This window comes from Panicum hallii, chromosome 4 (assembly GCF_002211085.1).
Source record: "Panicum hallii strain FIL2 chromosome 4, PHallii_v3.1, whole genome shotgun sequence".
Lineage (NCBI taxonomy): Eukaryota > Viridiplantae > Streptophyta > Magnoliopsida > Poales > Poaceae > Panicum > Panicum hallii.
In genome coordinates, this window is record NC_038045.1 from 5,479,297 (window position 1) to 5,499,356 (window position 20,060).

At 42.7% G+C, this 20,060-nt stretch overlaps 2 protein-coding genes and 1 pseudogene across 2 annotated transcripts; 1 reads left to right on the top strand and 2 right to left on the bottom strand.

The window, feature by feature from the left end:
• Positions 1-257: 257 nt before the first annotated feature.
• Positions 258-2,140, bottom strand: LOC112889062 (bZIP transcription factor 50-like). Its single transcript, XM_025955544.1, is given in 5 exon segments — positions 258-730; positions 975-1,195; positions 1,701-1,763; positions 1,765-1,819; positions 1,822-2,140. Coding segments are annotated over 5 exon segments (879 nt in total). The 5' UTR covers positions 2,114-2,140; the 3' UTR covers positions 258-482.
• Positions 2,141-2,529: 389 nt separating this feature from the next.
• LOC112889166 lies at positions 2,530-11,060 on the top strand (annotated as a pseudogene).
• Positions 11,061-14,280: 3,220 nt separating this feature from the next.
• LOC112889928 (AT-rich interactive domain-containing protein 6-like) lies at positions 14,281-20,060 on the bottom strand. Its single transcript, XM_025956732.1, has 13 exons — positions 19,321-20,060; positions 19,190-19,229; positions 18,087-18,139; positions 17,889-17,934; positions 17,255-17,347; positions 16,576-16,698; positions 16,450-16,498; positions 16,306-16,378; positions 15,970-16,036; positions 15,635-15,685; positions 15,417-15,509; positions 15,204-15,334; positions 14,281-14,721 (listed from the first exon to the last, which is right to left on the bottom strand). Exons 1-12 carry the CDS (start codon positions 19,923-19,925, stop codon positions 15,230-15,232), a joined length of 1,398 nt encoding a protein of 465 aa, XP_025812517.1. The 5' UTR covers positions 19,926-20,060; the 3' UTR covers positions 14,281-14,721; positions 15,204-15,229.

Genomic DNA, 20,060 nt, shown 5'->3' on the forward strand with positions numbered 1-20,060 from the left:
TGTAAATACTATCATGTACTCATCTAATGTAAATACAGACATATTTGCAATAACTAGCATCCTGAACTTCATTTTTATCCCTGTTATCATGCTTGGTAATATATGTACAACGATATTTTTTAAAAAAACCTATATTTCTTTTCAAGTTCATTTTCCTTGCGCGCATATATATAGGCGCGCCAACTACTAGTATCATACTACACTAACACTTGCAAAGATTCACGATCACAGGAACCTCAGATCCAGGAACAACAAGATGCCAATGTACAAACACAAAAGCCCATATTTTAAGTACTCTGGAATTTGGATAAGATAGGTGCTATTGAAACCAAGAAGAACAAAAAAAAAGCCAAATAGAAAAGAAAAGGCATTCCGTGGATATCAACTGGCTGCTGCATGACACATATATAGCAGGCATGCTAAGCTTGACAAGTACACTACACACCGCATGTCTGCATGCTTGCAAGAAGCCTACGGAAAGGCTAGCAAACAGCTTCTGCATGAAATGGTAATGTATCTAGTTTGATTTTTGCCCTTGTGCTCTTGCAGCGCCTTCCATGGAGGATGAGTTCCAATATCTCTGGGTTTTCACTGCTTGTCTTTCCGGCTACCATCCCGAGACCTCTTCCGGCGCTGCTTGGAGCAGCTGGACTTCGGTTGGGCAGACCGGGCATCAGGAACAGGCACACGATGCTCACTAGCCAAAGCAGGGAAACCAACGGCAGGGTTTCTGCAAATATGAGATTGTATTAGCATCAGGATAAGAACCAATCTGCATATAGCAAAATTCTAATAAAAATCTGATGGCTCTTGTACTTCCAAAGGTTCCCTTGCTTAGTAATTATCGACTGTGTTTGAGGAAAAATAGTAATCGACTGATCATATCCATGACTCAAGCCAATATGGTAACAATGCAAACATATTCATCTAACCTCAGAGAACGATAAGAGGATGACAGGCTTGATGTGTCTTACCCGTGAGTACGGCAGACTCCTGCATGGCTATGGGAGCACCAATAGGCCTATCCTTCAACAAGCTCTGGCGCAGTACCATGTTCTCAGCTGCATAGCACTGAAGTGCATAGCTGAGGCGGCGGCACTCTGCCTCCAAATACTTGCTCTTCGTCTCCAAGTCCTTTATGTACGTCTTCTTCCTCTCCCTCGACTTCATGGCGGAATCTCTGTTCCTCATTTGCCTGATAAATTCACAAGGCAGATCCCCTTTTATATACGAGATAAATTGCACAACTAGTCTTGGAAAGAAAAAAAATTAAATGAAAAAAGGATCCTTTCCATCTAGTGATCAAATTTCAAACAGTTAACACTTGACAGTGCAACCGAGGCGAGTATTTGTGCAAAAATAGCCCTTTTCCCAATAGGCCATTATCTCTGAAACACTAACATCATCTATCAGTTTTTGGAATTTACACTCAGATGGAAATTTGAATATTTCTAGTGATCAATCGCAGAAATCTCTTTCATTAGGTACAGTTCACAATAAAACCCATATACTAGAAGTTTATCAAGTACTGAAATTTTAAAACCTAATATAATTTATGAATTGGCTTGAACACGATCTCTACGCACAACCTAAGCATATGGTCTACATACAACCTAAGCAATAATCCACACGAACTTATAGCAGACTCCTAAATTTCACAGGAAGCAGGATAAGAAGGATACAAAACATAATCAACATACCTCCTCTTCTTCTTGTTGACGGGATCATCGCCGTCCACCTCCACCGTCTCGGCCTCCGGCGTCCTCATCCCTTCCGGAATCCTCATCCGTGCTTCCACCCGCCTCGCTCTCCTTCCCCTCCCGCCCCTCTCCCCGCCGTCGTACAGCGCGTCGAAGAACTCCTCCACGCTGATCCCCTCGGCCTCCCCGCTCAGCTCCGCCTCCCCCTCCTGCATCAGGAACTTCTCGATCTCCGTAAGCGCCTCCTCCCCGGGCGGCCTCGCCCGGGAGGTCACCGACTGCGGCGACCCCGCCTCCGCATCGCGCGCCGGCGCCAGCGCCGGCGGAGGCGGGGATGGTACGATGAGGTCGGAGACGCCGGCGGGCTCCCCGGAGAAGGAGGCGAGGAGGGCGTCGAGGTCGATGTCGTCCATGGGAAAGCGAGATATTTTGTCGCGGTGATCACAGTTCCGCGGCTTTATAGCGGACTCTCGCATTCAGATGCTTTGCTTCGCAAGGAAGGTGAGGAAGGTTCCTCGCAGTTTAACGGGGTGGGGCCCACGCGGGGTGGTGCCGTGTTCTGGCCAATGGGAGAGGCGGAATGCGAGAGGTCAGCCTGCGGGATCATTTGAGGGGCTGGGTTGGGTTTGTGGAATGGGCTTCCGGCTGATGGGCTGAGGAAGAAGTAGCCACTGCGGCCTATATGAGAAGGCCCATCTTCTAGCGAAAAAGGCCGAAGCTGATCCAATCCAACGTTCACATCTCGCACGGCCTGCTACTGACACCCGGTCCCGCCGTTCAGAGCCGAGACCATGGTCCGCCTGTCAGCAACCTCCTCGGCGCCTACCAGCTCGCACGCCGCCGCTCGCGACGCCAGAGGCGCACGCCGTTCAAACGCCACGGCTCCACACGCACACCCACGGGACGCGCTCGTTCGAATCCCCAATCCAAATTGCATCGCACCCAGCAACCCAACCAGGAGCCTGCCGGATTCAAACGTCCGATTCAAACGACCCTCCCCTGCTGCCTGCGCCTGCGCTTCTGCCACCACTGCCTCCCCTCGCTCTCGCCCGCGCTCGCCGCCGCCGCCGCCGCCGCCGCCGGGCGGCGATGGAAACCCTAATGGTTGACCGCGTCCGCAGCAGCCTGCGCCTCTTCATGCACCGCAACGCCGTCTTCCTCTGCGAGCGCCTCTACGTGCAGTACCCCTCCGAGGTAGCTGCCCCGTCCCCCGCCCCTCAGTTTAGCTAGTGCGGCTAGATTCGGCATGATTGCTGGTGGGAATGGTTCGTGCGGGTTAGATCGGGAGTGTGGTCGGCGTGAGGCCGCGATTTGGCGCGGGGTCTCATCTGCGGCGCTTTGATTTACCGTCCTTTCGTGTGTGTTTTGACGTGGCTAGGATGCATTTGAGCTAAAGCGGTGGGATTTGGGTGTAGGGCATACGGGTGACTTGAATCAAGTGGCTCTCTCTAGCTGTTTCCTAGAGTGGTTTGAGTTGTGAGGAATTGGAGTATTTGTGCGCGATTCGTCTAGGGTATATGGATAATTTTGCTGGAGAATGGAGTGAACCCTGAAATTGGGAGCAGTTTCTCAAGTACCAGCTCTAGTGTTGTTAGTCTGTAATGACTATACGCTCTGCTAGCCGCTGGGTGTGTTAACTTATCTAAATCTTTAGGTGGCCACGATTGAAGCCATTCTAAGGTTTTCAATAGCCTAGGTCCTATGTCGTTACATGAGGTATTGACCCTCTCTTCTATCTTCTTAATCTTATAGTTGCCCGATCCGGGTTTAACTTTTTATTGGGTTCTCGCTGTTGTTCTCGGTAATTCATGAGGGGCGAGGTTAGTGGAACTCTTATCCACTAATTTTGCTGTGTTGAATGTTTTTTTATGTGTGTTTGGTTTCTTAGCAGTCGAGTGCCAATGCTGACTTTCCTGTTATAGGACATTTCTTATACTAGTTTTCCACATTAAGTTAGAGTGTATTTTATTTTGTAAGCCTGTTTACTTCCATGGCTGATACACTAAATGTTATCTTGCTCTGTACCTTCTGTGCAGACCAATGTGCAGTTGCTAGCAACATGTTACCTCCACAACAACCAGCCATATGCTGCATATCATATTTTGAAAGGTAATAGAATCTGCTCTCCATATTACCACTCTGCAGTTCACGCTCCCTACTGTGTAGTAATGTCCTTAAGGTTTGACTGTTTGAGAATCTAAACAATTGGAATATATTTCCCATCTTGTGGGGATATTTCTTATTCTGCATGTTGGACTATTTTTCTCCTTTTATGTTGGCATGAAAGTAGTGTGGATGATTTATGGATTTTGTTTCTAATGTAATATGAAGGGAAGAAGCTGCCGGAGTCCCGGTACTTGTTTGCTATGTCATGCTTTCGGATGAACATCTTGCGGGAAGCAGAAGATACTATATGTCCAGTCAATGAACCAAACATTGAGGTACACAGTGTATTTGTTAAATGATTTGTTTATGTTGTTGCAAATTAATGTATAAAATTTTAGTGTTGTTTTTGTGTAGAGGGTAATGTAGGTATTGTTCATGCAGTACCCTAGCAACTGCGCACTACTCATGTGGGACCCAACTGAACTACTTTAGTTGGAAAATATAGGCATAATTTTTTGTCATTGGGTTTGATTCTCGTTAAACACATGCATTATTTGTATGTATTTCTTAAGTTTATAGATTACTTATAGGGATAGCATAACTTAAATACCCCTCTAGTACTTTTGATACAATTGTAGTTGTAGACAATGAGTTTCACAAAGTAGCTTGTTCTAAGAGAATATTTGCTCGATGATGTTGCGTGGACTTGTTTCTGCAAACCAAAAATTCGCGCAGGACACATATTTCCTATTATGCTTACTAGGGCTGGTTGATCTACCTTGCTTGCTAGGCACATCTACCAATTATGTTCTTAAGTTCAGAATATGTGTATGTACATTCTCCTATTGTGCTTCTATTTTGAGTGTTGTGCCAAAGCCTGAAGGAGCATTAAGCCATTAATAACATCACAAAATTAATGCCTGTCGCTGCATGGATTGGGGAGGCAACTTTTTTTCCTTATAATTTTCTTTTATGGGCCATGACATATTGATATTCATGTGAAGTTGCCTACTGCTATTGATTCCACAGAGGTGAAGTATTAAGTGAGAAAATAAAAGCGATCACATCTTTGTTACTTCTACTGGTTTCATCCTTTATGCAGGTTCCCAGTGGAGCTACAGGACACTACCTCCTTGGAATAATTTACAGGTTTGTTATTCATGGTTACTGAATCTGTGCTGCTGCAAATTCTCATATTGGCAGAGTTCACTACATTTGTCTCATATATGATTGCAGGTGCACGGGCAGAATGTCAGCTGCATCTGAACAATTTACACAAGCGTTGACTCTAGATCCTCTTTTATGGGCAGCATACGAGGAATTGTGTATACTTGGTTGGTTCATTGTACACTCATTTTTGAAGTTCTGTAGTAGGTCTATACTAAATGTGATTTATTACAGTATCAGAAGTACTTAAGTGTCACCTCATCATATTATAACTTTTGAAAGGTTTAGAAGAAGAAATGAAAACAATGGTGATTACAGCTTTAAAAAAAAAATAATGGTGATTTTGTAGGATGTACCTTCCAAAATATGCTACTTCTAGTGAGTCTTATTATTTTCTTTATGTACATCATCTCATAGATGACTGTCTTCTATTTTAACTTTTTTTTAAAAAAGAGAGAGACTCCTCCACTTGAGTGTCACTGTGCTAAATTTTGTGTACAAATGCATTCAAACTTTATCGGCAAGCTTGGTGTTTGTTCTTATTGGTTGATTCCTAGTGTGCTAATTGCAATATGGTCATTTGCCTTTACCTGGCGGTTATACTATATGGCTCAATAATCATGATTCATCCTCATTTAAAGCGTGAAGTCATAAACTTAATTCAAAATGTGTCACCATCTTGTAGGTGTTGCTGAAGATGCAGATGAATGTTTTAGTGAAGCAACTGCTCTACGTCTCCAGCAGGAACACACATCTACATCCGCTCTGGAAAAGTCAAACTTTGCTGATGAAAATCGAATTGTAACTTCCAGTCTTCCCTCAAGCCTCGGGGATCTTATCCCTAAGCAAATGAAACAGCTTCATGCTAACAACACAGCAGAAGTGCCTGGTAATTAGTGTACTGTTTTTAGTTCATGCTTTTAAATTTTTGCTTATGATGATATTAGAGCTGAAGATGTTTTCCAGGTTTATGGAAGGCTTTTTAATCTGAGTAGTGATTCAATGGCTCGAAGAAGGGCAAGGCTTTCTCGAGACATGATAATAAATTCAAATTCAAATTCAAATATCACTCAGTTTGGTAGGAATGGAACAGATCACTCGTCAGGTAAATTGCGAGTAAACTCGTTCACACCATCAAAATTGTGTTCAACAGCCGTACGTTCCGTGCAAGTTAAAGGGAAACCACGAGCTACAGAAAATTTTGATGAAGGTGATTATCATTTCAATGTGGATGATTCATCAAATTATAAAAGTAGAAAAATGTGTTTGATGTGTATGTGTTGTTATGTACCTGTGTGGCTGTGTGATCAAGATCTATCTGCATATTTGCTTGATGTTCTGTTCCATTGAGTTTACATCAGTTATATCTTATGTACTCATATTATTATCGTTTTTGTTTCTTCTGGCCATATCAATACGGTGGCTGTTATCAGAATATTGTTGTCTTTGTTGTTTCTTCTGCCCATATCGATATGGTTGTTGTACTTCTTTTTGAAAATCGTAGTTATGATTCCAAGTTGCAAAACATTATAATTCTGTTTTACTAATAACCGTGCATGAATCTGCTTACTGAATTATAGGGATTTCTCCTAATGTCCCTTCAAATGTTCTAAAAAGCTAGAATAATACTACCACAATTATCTGCTTTCTTTATTTCTTCAAGTATATTCATGTCTTTATATTCTCAATTCCGTTTTTTCATAGCATATGAGCTGCAGGATTACTTGCCATTTTTCTATGATGTGATTTCTTACAAGAAAAAACAATTGAATTTGAAACATATAAGGTGTGGCCCGAAAATTTTATGTTTTCTTGGTTCTATGCTAGTGTGAGCTTACCGTTCATACTTTAAAACATTGCTCTGATTGCTACGATTAAATGTTGATGGCGGTTTCTTTTCACTACAAAATCCTCTCTCAGAAATTCTGGCATTTAGTTTTCTCCTTCACTGGACCATCCCCAATGCTTTCACCTTAGCCTTTGCTATAATACTCCCTCTGATCACAAATATAAGCAATCTAGGACATCAACATGTTCCATAGAGTGAAACTTTGACCATCAATTTGTGTACAAATATATAACTGTTAATTTCACAGAACTACATCTTTTTTTACATTGGGCTAGCATGACTTATAACATCTGGGATCAATTTCACATAGCTACAGCCCTTAGTTTCACAAGCCTACGACATTTTGCATGGACCCGCATATGGACTTGTGTGGCTAACATGTGGGTGCATGCAGAATATTGTAGGTTTGTGAAACTAAGGGTGCAAGTAGTTGTAGGTATGCGAAACTGATCTAAAAAATTGTAGTTCCTTGATAGTTTAGTGCGCATGGTTGTAGTTTTGTGAAATTAATTCAATATTATTTCTTAAATACAAAAATTACTGTTCCTGATGAATAATATCAATCTTAAGTTGCACTGTTTGTTTTTTTTTAGTTATTGATGGTCAAAGTAAAAAAGATTGCTTAGGACAAACCTAAAAGTACCTATATTTCTTATCAGAGGGAGCATTGTTTAGTGGGATTGTATTTTCTAGGTATGATTTTTTGCATTAGCTATTTGCTGTATAGAATAGCATTTTCTGCTCTCCAGGAATGACAAAAGTGATTTCTCAATTTTAGGAAGCAGATACGAAGTTGTTGATGAAATGTGGACAGATAATGTGCTAGCAACCTCATCTTCTGTAAGTACAACTGAGGGAAGATTCTTTGAGCAAGATAAAGCTGAACGAATTATGTCGCAAGACTCCAAAGTTGCAATTGGAATCAGGAAGCTACTGGGACTTTTGCGAACACTTGGGGAAGGTTTTAGGCTTTCTTGCTTGTTTAAGTGCCAGGTATGATATAGGGTGTTCAACTTACAGACGATAACCTTCTATCCAGTGATGTCACTAAACTGATTTTGTTAACTAAATGGTCAGGAAGCATTGGAAGTCTTCTGAAAACTCCCTGAATCGCAATTTAACACTGGATGAGTTCTATGCCAGGTACAACTGATGCAAGATGAGTGGAGACTTACAAAAATGCAATTGATTCTTTTAGTGAAAAAAAAAGTCTTTATGACCTAAAGTAATGGTGTACATCTATCTGCATCCTAATGTGGGAACTTTTGGGGGGACTTTGTTTTCGTCGTTTGTTTTTGACCTTGTAACTGACTCTTAAGTGAACCTTATGATATAATGAGTTCATGACTGAATATTTATTGGAAAATTATAGTCTATGCTGCTTTTTAATTTAATTATCGAGTTAATTTTGGGATTGGCAATGTTAATCGTACATCTCAATAATGAACACGATGAATCCCTTAATGTCCACATATTTTGCCCACTTTGATCAAAAGTGCTCTACTCTTTAAACCCTGTAATTTCTTAAAATTAAAAGATAGTTCTTAAACTTCATTTCTTTTTCTTTTCTTGAAAGGGCAGTAATGAAGCAAGAAGTACCTTTTAATTTTAAGAAATTACAGGGTTTAAAGAGTAGGGCAATTTTGAACAAGTGGGCAAAATATATGGTGACATTAAAATTAGAAAATATTTCTAAACTTCATTTCTTTTGGTACAAAAAAGTTTGTGTTCATTCTGGTCAACCATGCAGGTTGGTAAGGCATATTTTGAATTGGTTGATTATTTGGAAGCTGATCATTACTTTGAGTTAGCGCATCGACTGTCTCCTTGTATATTGGATGGAATGGACATCTACTCCACTGTTCTTTATGTAAGTGAAGTCATTGCAGTTGGACTTTTGGCTACATTAACATTTATCTACAAGCTTGCATGTTTTTGTTATTTTTTACAGCATCTGAACGTGGAAATGAGACTAAGCTACCTTGCTCAAGAGCTTATTTCTATTGATCGACTATCTCCTCAAGCATGGTATGCCTTTGTTCTACTTTGTAAAGAACAAAAGTGTTGCATCATTTTCTTGTCATAGTATCTCAATCTTTTTTTTTCACTCCATCTTGTAATGATGACATTTTTGAACTAGCACAAGGTGTCCTGTTTGTATGAGGGTCGAGGGGTAAGGGGGGTTTGGGGTAAATAAGCCTGTGTTGTTCTTGGCTTGACAATTTCAGATGTAGTCCTGTTGTCATTGCAGTGCAAAACAGGTGGATTAGTCTTTTAAATCTTTAGTGGGATATGCTTTTAAGCTGGCCCCTCTCATTACATTACTATAATGTTACATAGTCTAATATATCTCTCTGAAATGTGCCAACAGGTGTGCAGTGGGCAATTGCTTTGCCTTTAGGAAAGATCATGAGACTGCTTTGAAGAATTTTCAACGTGCGGTACAGCTTGACTCAAGATTTGCCTATGCGCACACTCTATGTGGTCATGAGTATGTTTTTGCTCCCATAATTTTACTTATATTGATTCATATGTCTAGTTAATGCTTGAGTACATCCTCTGTCCCTAAACATAAGGTGTGATCTGACTTGGCAAGGTCTCCAAAATAAGCTTGACTATTAACTCTTCCTATACTACAATGTTTATAGCAACAAAACTATAATAATAATAATAAAATACCTTTAAATGTCATTCTAATGATATTATTTTTTGAAAAATAAAATTTACATCATGTGAGGTTAACTGCTCGTCAAGATTACAAGGTTTGAATCTTGAAATACGTGCACACCTTATATTTTGGGATAGATGGAGTATTTTTTTGAGGTGCAAGTTTGAACTTCATAAAAATCCATGTCTGAGATTTCAAATTTTCTAATCAAACACCATTCCTTGGAACTGTAGGTATTCTGCACTGGAGGATTATGAAAATAGCCTCAAATTCTACAGATGTGCACTTCAGGTAGATGAAGGCACTACAATGCCTGGTATGGCCTTGGAGTGGTCTATCTTCGGCAGGAGAAGTTTGAGTTTGCTGAGCATCATTTCAGGAGGGCATTTCAGATAAATCCTCGCTCTTCTGTTCTTGGGATGGCCTTGCATTCTCTAAAGGTTGATATCATTGATTGACCACAATAAACTACTGCCTCTGGTTCCAAATATAGGTTGTAGTAGCCCTTCTGGAGTGACTCTGGGTAATAGTATAGGAGGTTAAAATGACTTACATTTGGTATCTGATGGAATTGTTTTTGGTTTGCATTTACCCCTGCTAAATCATCTGTGGGCAATGGTTAAATGAAACCTTTTTTTTCTGGATGCAATCTTGTCAGAGGAATGAGGAGGCATTGGAGATGATGGTGAAAGCCATAGCTGCTGATAAGAAGAATGCACTGCCCAAGTATCAGAAGGCTTTAATCCTTTTAGGCCTACAAAAATACACAGAAGCTCTGGAAGAGTTGGAGCGGCTAAAGGAGATTGCACCTCATGAGAGTAGTATGTATGCACTGATGGGAAAGATTTACAAGCAACTCAACATTCTTGACAAAGCTGTTTTTTGCTTTGGCATTGCCCTGGATTTGAAACCCCCTGCTGCTGATCTTGCTATAATTAAGGTATAATACAATCTTATTTCCTTACCTCGCATACCTCCATCTACCTCATTTTCCTATCTTCTTTTCCAACTAATCTCTGCGTCTCTTCCTAGAACGGTCTAGCAACCATTGCTAGTTGATCAGTTATTACCTTATTAGGTGCCACAAAGCGGAATTCACTTGTTATGGTTACTGCAATGCTTGTGTTATGCAGAATTCATTTGAGATTTAATGGCTGACGTTCCTTGTCTTGTATTTGGCAGTCTGCAATGGAGAAAGTACACCTTCCTGATGAACTGATGGACGATGACCTATAAGCACATTGGCAAAGGAACATCTGCCTGTGCTTCAGGACTTCATGGCCAGCTTGTGCTGTCCAAGTGGAACTCGGATGCTCAAGAAGAAAAGGCTTCATGCTGATCAGAATCTGGCGATCCAACAAGACTTCCTTGTGTCATTACTGTACCATTAGCCATCCAGTTTTGTAGCTCTAGTTGCAACCTGTAATCAGAGAACACATGCACGGCAGCTGCAGTAGTTTAGGACTGTGCACAAGCTGAGCGTTGGCGAAACGACTCGCCTGTACCATGGTACAATTCTCAGATTAGCAAAAGGAATCATTGCTGAATAACAGAAAGTTTCAGAGGATCAGGATCCTGCTGACTCAAGCAGATCGCATAGCACGTCGACTGACCTTTCTTAATTTTCAGTTGTTATCTCAAAGGTTGAAACCATTTCCGCGCGAGCTAATCCATTTGGAGCCCGTTCTCTTGCTCGTAGCCTCTATCATTGCTTGCTTGCAGCATATCCAGGCATCGTTAAGAAATTATTCTTAGAGGAAAGTTACAGCGATGAGGCGATTTCTGGAAACTTTTACTTTTGGCATAATGCAATGTGATAACTTGTCTTATTTCGTGGTGACATGGAAATGATCCGGTAGGATCTGTTTTGGTCCCCCCCACCCCAACAACATGGTGGCTCTCGGGTGCACAAAACACGAGGTGTCTCTCCATTATTTTGCATCATGAACTCAACGGGTAGATCCCAACCCATGTTTTTGAGCAATCCACTGGTTTTATTTTCTTCCCTTTTTCTTGTGACCTGATGGAACAGTAAAATTCGGACTTGTGACTGTCAGTTGTTTCTCACCTCTTTACCGTTGGATTCATTTTGGGCAACCTTTCTCCTGGAGAAGCTTAAACCAGTCAGCACTGCCGATCAAACTTTGTGACGTCGTGTCGATCTGCTTATGCACGAGCATGATATGGTCGATATATTGGGCGGCGTCACCATCCATATTGACTTCGCAAAAGGTCTTTCGTATTAATCATATATGTATCAATCTGAGTAAATAACCTAACGAATACACATTGTGCCATCGCTTCCCACCGGCAAGCGGATCTATGTGTGTGTGCTGACAGATAGGAAGGCTGTGAGCAATAACGATTCCGACAACGATGTGGAACAGAAACCACGTCGGCTTGGCCTCTTTCTGCCGGTACGACGCCAGTCCCCATCAGATTTTTGTGTGTGTATTTTTTTTTCCTGTTCTTAGATTAGGTTTCCGTGTTTCTAACGGCATGGTGCGCCTGGTTGGTGAATGCGCCGCCTCCCTGTCCTTCAACTTTCGGTTTTGCCTTTTCTTTCCCCTTAAAATGCCATGCATGGTTCACGTTACGGTGCCGCATCCTCTTCGTTTCGGTGCGCTCTGCGTTGTGCATGTATAATTATATACGCACTCTCCTCATTTGAAATAACAGACGACTTATTTTTCTCTTGTAAGGATGATAAGCCTTTGTCTAATAATTACTCTATCAGTATATAATTATTGATGCAACACTCATATAACAATTATTTGATTATGATTACAGTTTTATATCGCATGAATGGATGCTAATTGAGTAATAATGTCGGTCAAAAGGCTTTGTGCTAACAACATAAAGTACGTCTTGTAAAAGAAACGGAGGAGCATTCTTTTTGTGTAGAAGTACATTCTACGTATTCATGTGGTGATCATTAGTACGGCATGTGGTGGCTATGCCATGCTTTCCCATTCGACAGTTCATGTAGCCATGTGGGCATCTTTGCTTCATTCTGAAGAGTAACCACAGTATGCTTGAAGTAGGAGCCCGTTTGGATGAGGGGATATGAAGCGAGCCTTCATGATCTAACCTGTCACTGATAGTCTGATGGAGCAATGGATCCGATATCACTGCACGATGCATATGATGCAAGCTGCCACTGCACTGTCAGTCTGCCACGTGCAAATATCATCGATCGCTTTCAACGGAAGCGATTTAGACTCACTCCATTTCTGCAGTCCGCCCCCACTTGCCCTTGTCCCCATCTTGCATCCGCTTGGTAGATGATTTCTTCTACAGCGCTCGTCGCCATGAATTCACCCGCTGCATTGCCCTCTAGCAGCTCCTATTTATACCTCACCCCATGCATGGCAGTGATAGGCAACTCAGCGAGCGCGTAGGCGGTCGATCGAGCAGTGAGTGATCGAGCTTGCATTGAGGGTGTGGTGAAGATGGCGGTGCCGGTGAGGAGTAGGAGAGCCCCATGGCTGGGCCTCCTCTTCCTCGCTGCTGGTGCGTTGCTCCTGCGGCTCGCCTTGGCGGAGGAGACGGAGGGAGCTTCTGCGGCGCCGCTTGGGCATGGTGCCGTGGCGCTTAGGAACGACAGCGTCGTGCACAGCGATGTGGTTGAGAAGGATGTGGGCGTTGTTAGTCGTCAGCAGAGGGTATGGGGACGGGGGCCGTGGGGTGGAGGCGGCGGCGGTGGTGGTGGAGGAGGAGGAGGAGGAGGCGGCGGCGGAGGTGGTGGTGGAGGAGGTGGCGGTGGCGGCGGTGGAGGTGGAGGTGGAGGTGGAGGTGGAGGAGGAGGTGGTGGTAGTGGTGGAGGTGGGGAGGACGGCAATAATGGTAATGATGACGGTAACGGAGGAGATGGAGGAGGTAAAGGTAAAGGTCGGGGAAGAGGGATTGGTCATGGTCGAGGTCGAGGAATTGATGGTGGAGGTGACGGTGGCAAAGGAAGAGGTAACCATGGTGGGCATGGCAATGTCGTAATAGGAGGTGGCGGGGGTGGAGGTGGTGGTGGTGGTGGTGGTGGAGATGACGGAGGAGGTGGAGGAGGTGGCGCAGACGGTGGAGGCGGAGGCGGCGGAGAGAATGGTGGCGGTGGCGGCGGCGGCGGAGATGACAGTAGCTATAATGCCAAGCACATCCATGGGCGTCTCCAGGACGGGAAGGAGAAAGGCCACCTCACCACTGCAAATAGAAACCCGGGCACCGGCGGGCGTGGCAGCAGCCGCATCCCAAAAGAGAAGCCTTGAGGATGACAGTTCACGTCGCATGGTAAGCTGGCATGGGGCGTGATCTACGCAGCACTCGGCGAAAAACAGTGTTGCACCAGGAAACAAGCATGTTCTTGTCCCGGTGTCTTCTCGTGTCTGTCGGTTACAACAGCGTATCATGTATGAATAATGGTCGTAGCTCATGTTCAAGTTCAATGCTAGAATGGCTAGCATGTTTTCAATTCAAGACATTTCTGATGGTATGTATTCACAAAAAGTGGGAGCAACAGCTCATTGTTTTACGACTCCGATTTATAGCAAGTACAATAAGTTTGATCTCAGTGATATGGACACGTACTCCTGCAGAACAGAGTTGAAAATTTCAGCAAATAATGTATAGGACCAGACAATCCTCTGCAGCTGCAAGCATCAAAGCATTGTTACAATCTATTCTTACAGAAGCTTAAACCTGTAAAGATATTGTCCTGAAAACAACATATAAACCAACAACCATTGTTCCTCAACAGTCTTCCATGACGCTACCTGTTCAGCTAGTACCGGGGCACACAATGGAGTATAGACTGTTTGACCATACATGTTGAATAGCATTGAGTCAGGCAACAGTTACATACAATGAATCTACCTGTAACATGTCTACATGTTCTGATAACTCAAATACTGAGAACAAGCTACATGCTACATTGCTACAAACAGTACACTTTATGCCGGTTAAATTGAAAAGAAAACATGAACATGTTGGGCATCAGGCTATTAACATTCTAAACTAAAAGGCTTTTAGTAACTTAGCTTTAGCTACAAATCACAGCCAATGGAGACAACCAAATTCAGACAGAACTATGTCAACTAATGAGTTTAATTGATACAGGAGAGATCTAGCAAGGAAGGAGTCTTGAAGCATTAGAATCAGCAAGGAACTAGTTTTCGACGAAGATTAGGGTGAGAACTTCTAAGCTCATGTCACAAGCACATAATCCCACCCATAAGGCAAACCTGCAGGAGAGATGAAAGTTGGTTAGGCATGTGCTAAGTAGGAAACAAGTGCCGAATCCACAGCTAGTTAGACAGGTGTGAACTCATGTGATGGTATTAGTTTAACTGGAGCCTGACAGAAGAAAAAAGAAAAGATACTCTTGTACTCAATACAAACAATAACTCAGAACATGAAATCCATTGCAAATAGTTTTCTATTTCAAGACTAAGGAACAAACAGCAGCAGACGCTTTTAAAGCACCAACACAACCATCTTTTTCTCGAACATACAGGAGAGTTGTGTATCTTTATATTAAGAAGAAAAGGGGGCAGAGAACCCTTACAACACACCCAAGGCCACAAGCATCAACACGACCATCCATATATGCGGATTTTAATTTTACTTAAATCCTGTTTTAGTTTCCATTCTTAATAGATGACAGCTTCAGAGTGAAACAACATAGAATCAATAGCGCATCATTATGAAAAAAATGGGTGCATACTTTGTATTATTGTGCTTCATGTGGCATCATTGTTTTGATTGCTCAAATGGTGCACGCACAAATAGCTGCCCATGGAGAGTGACAACTGCAGAGGTTTGGTGAGGATCAATGCGGGAAGGCAAACTAATGACCTGCAAAGGGTGTGCCAGTTTCAGTCCCAATGAGCGCTCAGGTAACACCCCATGGGTTATACAATTCAAATGGTTAACAGACCTTCTTGAATGGAGTAACACCCCATGGGTTATCTAGTTGCTCAGGTTCTCCAGTAACTATCAAACGACCAGCAGGATCAGACTGAACATGTACCTGCATCAAAACATGCATCAGCATTCTAAAAGCAGCTTCAGCACTCCAACATATTGCAGCACATATGAGAAAATCATGATTAAGGAGCAATAAAAACCAGTAAAAAAACATTTGCATTTACTTACCTCTTCCCGCAGAAGGCCAGGCACCAATGCATAGACTTCATAGCAATCTTTCTGCAAGAAAACAGAAAACCTCTTTCACAAAATGCCCACAAGCAATCAGTGTCACGGATTTCTTCATGACCCATGGTATTTTTTAGAACCTCCATAACAACCACAAGACCAGGTATTTATTCATTTCATGAAGAATAAGCGGTTCAAGTAACACAACTTTTAATGCTGTAAAATGTCCTTTTGGAATTAGTGCAAAAGAGAACTGGGGAGAAAAACAGCAAAGGCGTACCAAACAACATAGAGCAGTAAGATTTAACAGATAAAACTGAGATATAGATACTCACAGTTCTCCTAACGTTTATCTTCACCCAATCAGCAGGAGGGCCCATGTCAATAACCATAGAGTCATTTCTGCCAGATAGCAATAATTCATCCAATCAATTGAAGTCCAAGGAGCAAGAAGGAAAGAGGACTTCGTTCTTATGCAATGCCAGGCATAAATAATTATTCAAGTGGATATTATGCCCCATAGCGCTATCGTTTGCGATGCAAAAGAGCAGAATGTAGCCTTTGCTGTGAAGCAATGTTGCAATTCTTGCTTATTTTTGGCAGCAACAGCAAGGAAAATGAACACAAGGTTTGCGTGAAGATTTATATAAAGAAGTGCACAAGGGATTTACTGTAGCTTATCGGATTTATATGGCACCACCCTGTCATCTTCCAAGGATGGAGTCCTTTTCCTCTTGGCAGAACCTACACAAAATCCAACTATTAGTAAAGAATGGAACTAATGGAAGTTTAATGAAAGATAATGCAGAAGGTACCACTGCTTTTAGGAGTTTTATCCTTCTTCAAGACAATAGTGCCTTTATCCTGGGGAAAAAATAAAGAGTTTATTATACAACAAAATAAAGATTGATTGTGACACTTGACTTGAAAGCAACCAATACCTTAATTATTGGATCAGCAATTTCACCATTTCCTAGTAGACGCTGAGAATGCCAGCCTTGCATAGCACGAGTTGCAGATTCTCTTCTGGCCCTTCCAGAGCCAGATATATGGCTTCCACCCACCTGGAGAAACATATAACGTCAACTTTTAGGCTCCTTCCACATCTCAAAGGCAACATATCCTTCCCATGTTTTACCATAACTAAACGAGCATCCTGTTTGCACTTAGCAGTTCATGGAATGATCATGGATCTTAGATATAAAAAAATAAATTCCATTGCATTTGAAACAACTTTGTGTTAAATTATCTAAAAAGACTCGGCCGGGGGGGGGGGTGGTGGTGGGGGCGGGAACCCCCGAGCATTGAATAAGAGAAGACCTCTCACGTAGGCCAAGAAAACCCCCGAACCCTTGCCCCACCCTTACACGGGTTACCCGTGTGAGTGCGGGCCGGGACCTTCCTTTCATGCTTTGATGTGGTGGCAGGTGAGGGGATATTTTTTAACCCCGGCCTGAAATTCGCTCCCACCGAGAGTTGAACCTAGGACCTAAGGAGTGCTACTGAGGCCACCTAACCAATCCGGCTAGGCACCCGTTCGCTAAATTATCTAAAAAAAGGACTAATTTCTATTTGATTTCCATGTAAAACAACATTTTTCTAGACCAAATAAAACTGTACCTGGCTCTCAGAACCAATTCGATCTGCTAAAGTAGATGAAGCTACTTGGAACTCTCCTGTTTCAATTTTGTGTTTCTCATATTCAAGGAGTGCCTGCAGGAGAGAGATAGAGAATTGAAGATGCCGTAAACAGGGGGGAATCAGTGCTCACTAAATAATTCAAGAACTCTTGAAAAAACTAGCACTACACTTAGCAAAGGTACTGTACTCTCAATTACATCAATTACATCCCTGCTGAGAACAGTCCTTCGTTCTTGGGACAACCTAGGTGGATAAACTAGCAGAATATATTTACATCTTGCCCCAAAATCCTTCCTCTAAATAGAAATCTACAATGTTTTTTGCAGAAAAAAAAGGAAATTCACAATGTAGCCTCAAATTTGATCTGCTCTGAGTCAATTAAGGATATTAACTTAGTTTCAGCTTGGAAAAACTTTCAACGAACAGCATTTTGTGAGAGGGCAAGACTAATTTGATATGATCATGAAGAATGTGCTTAAATGAAAGGTTTTCTATTAAACCAACTGCCATAGCAGCTACCAAACATGGCAACACTAAGTGCTAAGAGAGTCTTGAAACTAGAGAGCTATTACGGCTGATCAGGTAGTCCCACAGACTGGGAAGTGTAAAATACCTTCTCATAGAAGTTACGGAACGTCCATGAAACAGTTGTGCATGTCCTGCATAAAACATGCCGGTCAAATCATGGAAGAGATTGCAGAAATAAGAGTTCATGTCAGCTATGTCCCAGTTTCTGTTATGTATAATGACAGATGATGGCCATCAATTGAGAAGCGATGAATGGAACGATTGCAGACTATTAAATTCGTACTTTGGAGGTTTGAATGACTCCCCCACTTGGCGCCACAGTTTGCATGACGTCACCTGTCGAGTGTCGATGCAACTAGTCAGCAAGCGTACTATTTAAAAAGAAGTATAAAACACGATTACACAATCAAAACCACTCTTAGAGAAACAGGGGAAAGCAATCACAACCAGAAATCAACAGACACATATTTTATAGTCCCACAAAGAAATAAAATAGATTAAATATCACATTTGTAGACAAAAGAAAAAGCAATCATGTCAATCCATTTAGTAGCACAGAGGAAATTTTCCACTTAAGAAACACAGTATTTGCTAGTTTATGTCTGTATATCCCATGGTTACATTTCAGTACTAAATTATGAGTATAGTTATTTACTCTGCAAATGGTGCTTTCTCAAATAGAAATATCCATGCCTATAAAGGTCAAGTTTTTGCAACCAGTTGAGATTTTCACCGCTACATGTAAACAAAAAACAATGCCAAGGAGGTTAATAAGAAGAGGGATGATATATCACCGAACACCTGAGGTGGATAGGAGCACCTAGTGGTTCATAGGCAGGCTACGCAACAGTCTTTTAGAACAGGCACTAGAAGATTTGAACACCACAGAATGCTACCAACAAGGTGAACAGGTTAAGCATATTCCACACCAAACAAAAAATAACAGAATGATGGTTGTGTATATGACTCTGGAAGAGAAAAGAGTGAAATCAGACAAATAGTAGGCCCAAGTCTCTGTGTAGGGTAAGGAAAACCAAGACAATTTGATGGTCAAATAAGACATATGTAAACAACATTGGCAAGCTAGTCAAAATTCTTAACTCCTAATTGAGGTACAAAGTTAAAGAAGAATGATATGCTAAGTACCAACAAAGGAAGCCAAAGGCACATAGGGTGTGGAAATTACTTAGGGCATAAGGGCAAAACTCTAGTAGGAGGCTCATTGCAACACATTTTCAGACACAGCGTGTTTATTACTAGCAGAACAAAAATACTAATGGCTGAGCATGTGCGATGCAAATGAACTCATAACTCAACCATCCCCAGAAAATTAAATCATTTACATTTTCTTCAACGAAAAAGAAAGGCATAAATAATGATGAGTACCTGATCATAGCCACCCAATCCAGTAACTTGTCTCCACAACCTAATGGTAGTAAAGGTACGGTTAATTCATTCAGCATAGTCAGAGGTCAATGAATAATACAAGAAAAAGTGTGTTGTGTGTGTGTGCTTACTTGAGGCAATTCAATCCTTCACCGTAAAACTTCGGGGGCTTGAACTCCATCATCTTCTCCCTGTAGAACCTCTCGAGCTCCTTCATGAAGGCAGCCTGCTCCTCCTCAGTCCCCGAGTCATCACCACCAGTGGAGTAATCGAACATGAAGGAATTATTTGAGATCTTGGACATGGCCAGGTCCTCATCAGCCGGCACCAGCACAATCTGGTTCTCAGCAGCCTGATTCTGACCATCCACGCCCTTATCATCACCGCCATCTGCAGCATCTCCCACCGGCGAGCCTCCCTTCTCCCCGCCCACCGTCACGGGCTCATCCCCGTTCTCCAATTTCTCAGCCTCGCCAACGGAATCCGCCGCTGCGTCACCCTTCAGCTCCTCCCCGTCCCCCTCCGCCGCGCCCGCTGCTTCGGGCTTCACCCAACCCTCCACGGAGTCAAAGGTGCCAGCCGCCCCGTCCGCGCCGCCTTCCCCAGTGACGGGTTCCTCATCATCATCATCATCCACCGCCGCAGCCTCGCCCATGGGGACGTCGGCGGCCGGCGGTGCCTCGCCTTCCGCCTGCGGCCGCGGCGGAGGATCCTCCCCACCTTGATCTTGCGACATCACTGGTCCCGGAGGTGGCAAGGGCGCGGTGTGGGTGAGGAAACCCTAGCCGGAGACGGGGAGACGAAGGGAGAAGGGGAGCGGAGGGAGAGGACAGGAGGAACAGTGGGGAAATGGTTTGAACTGAAAGTCTGA

Coding starts and splice junctions, on each gene's coding strand:
- LOC112889928 (XM_025956732.1), bottom strand. CDS start 19,925: ATGTCGCAAGATCAAGGTGGGGAGGATCCTCCGCCGCGGCCGCAGGCG. Junction 18,140..19,189: donor GATTGGGTGGCTATGATCAG/GTACTCATCATT, acceptor GACACTCGACAG/GTGACGTCATGCAAACTGTG. Junction 16,699..17,254: donor GAATTGGTTCTGAGAGCCAG/GTACAGTTTTAT, acceptor ATGTTTCTCCAG/GTGGGTGGAAGCCATATATC.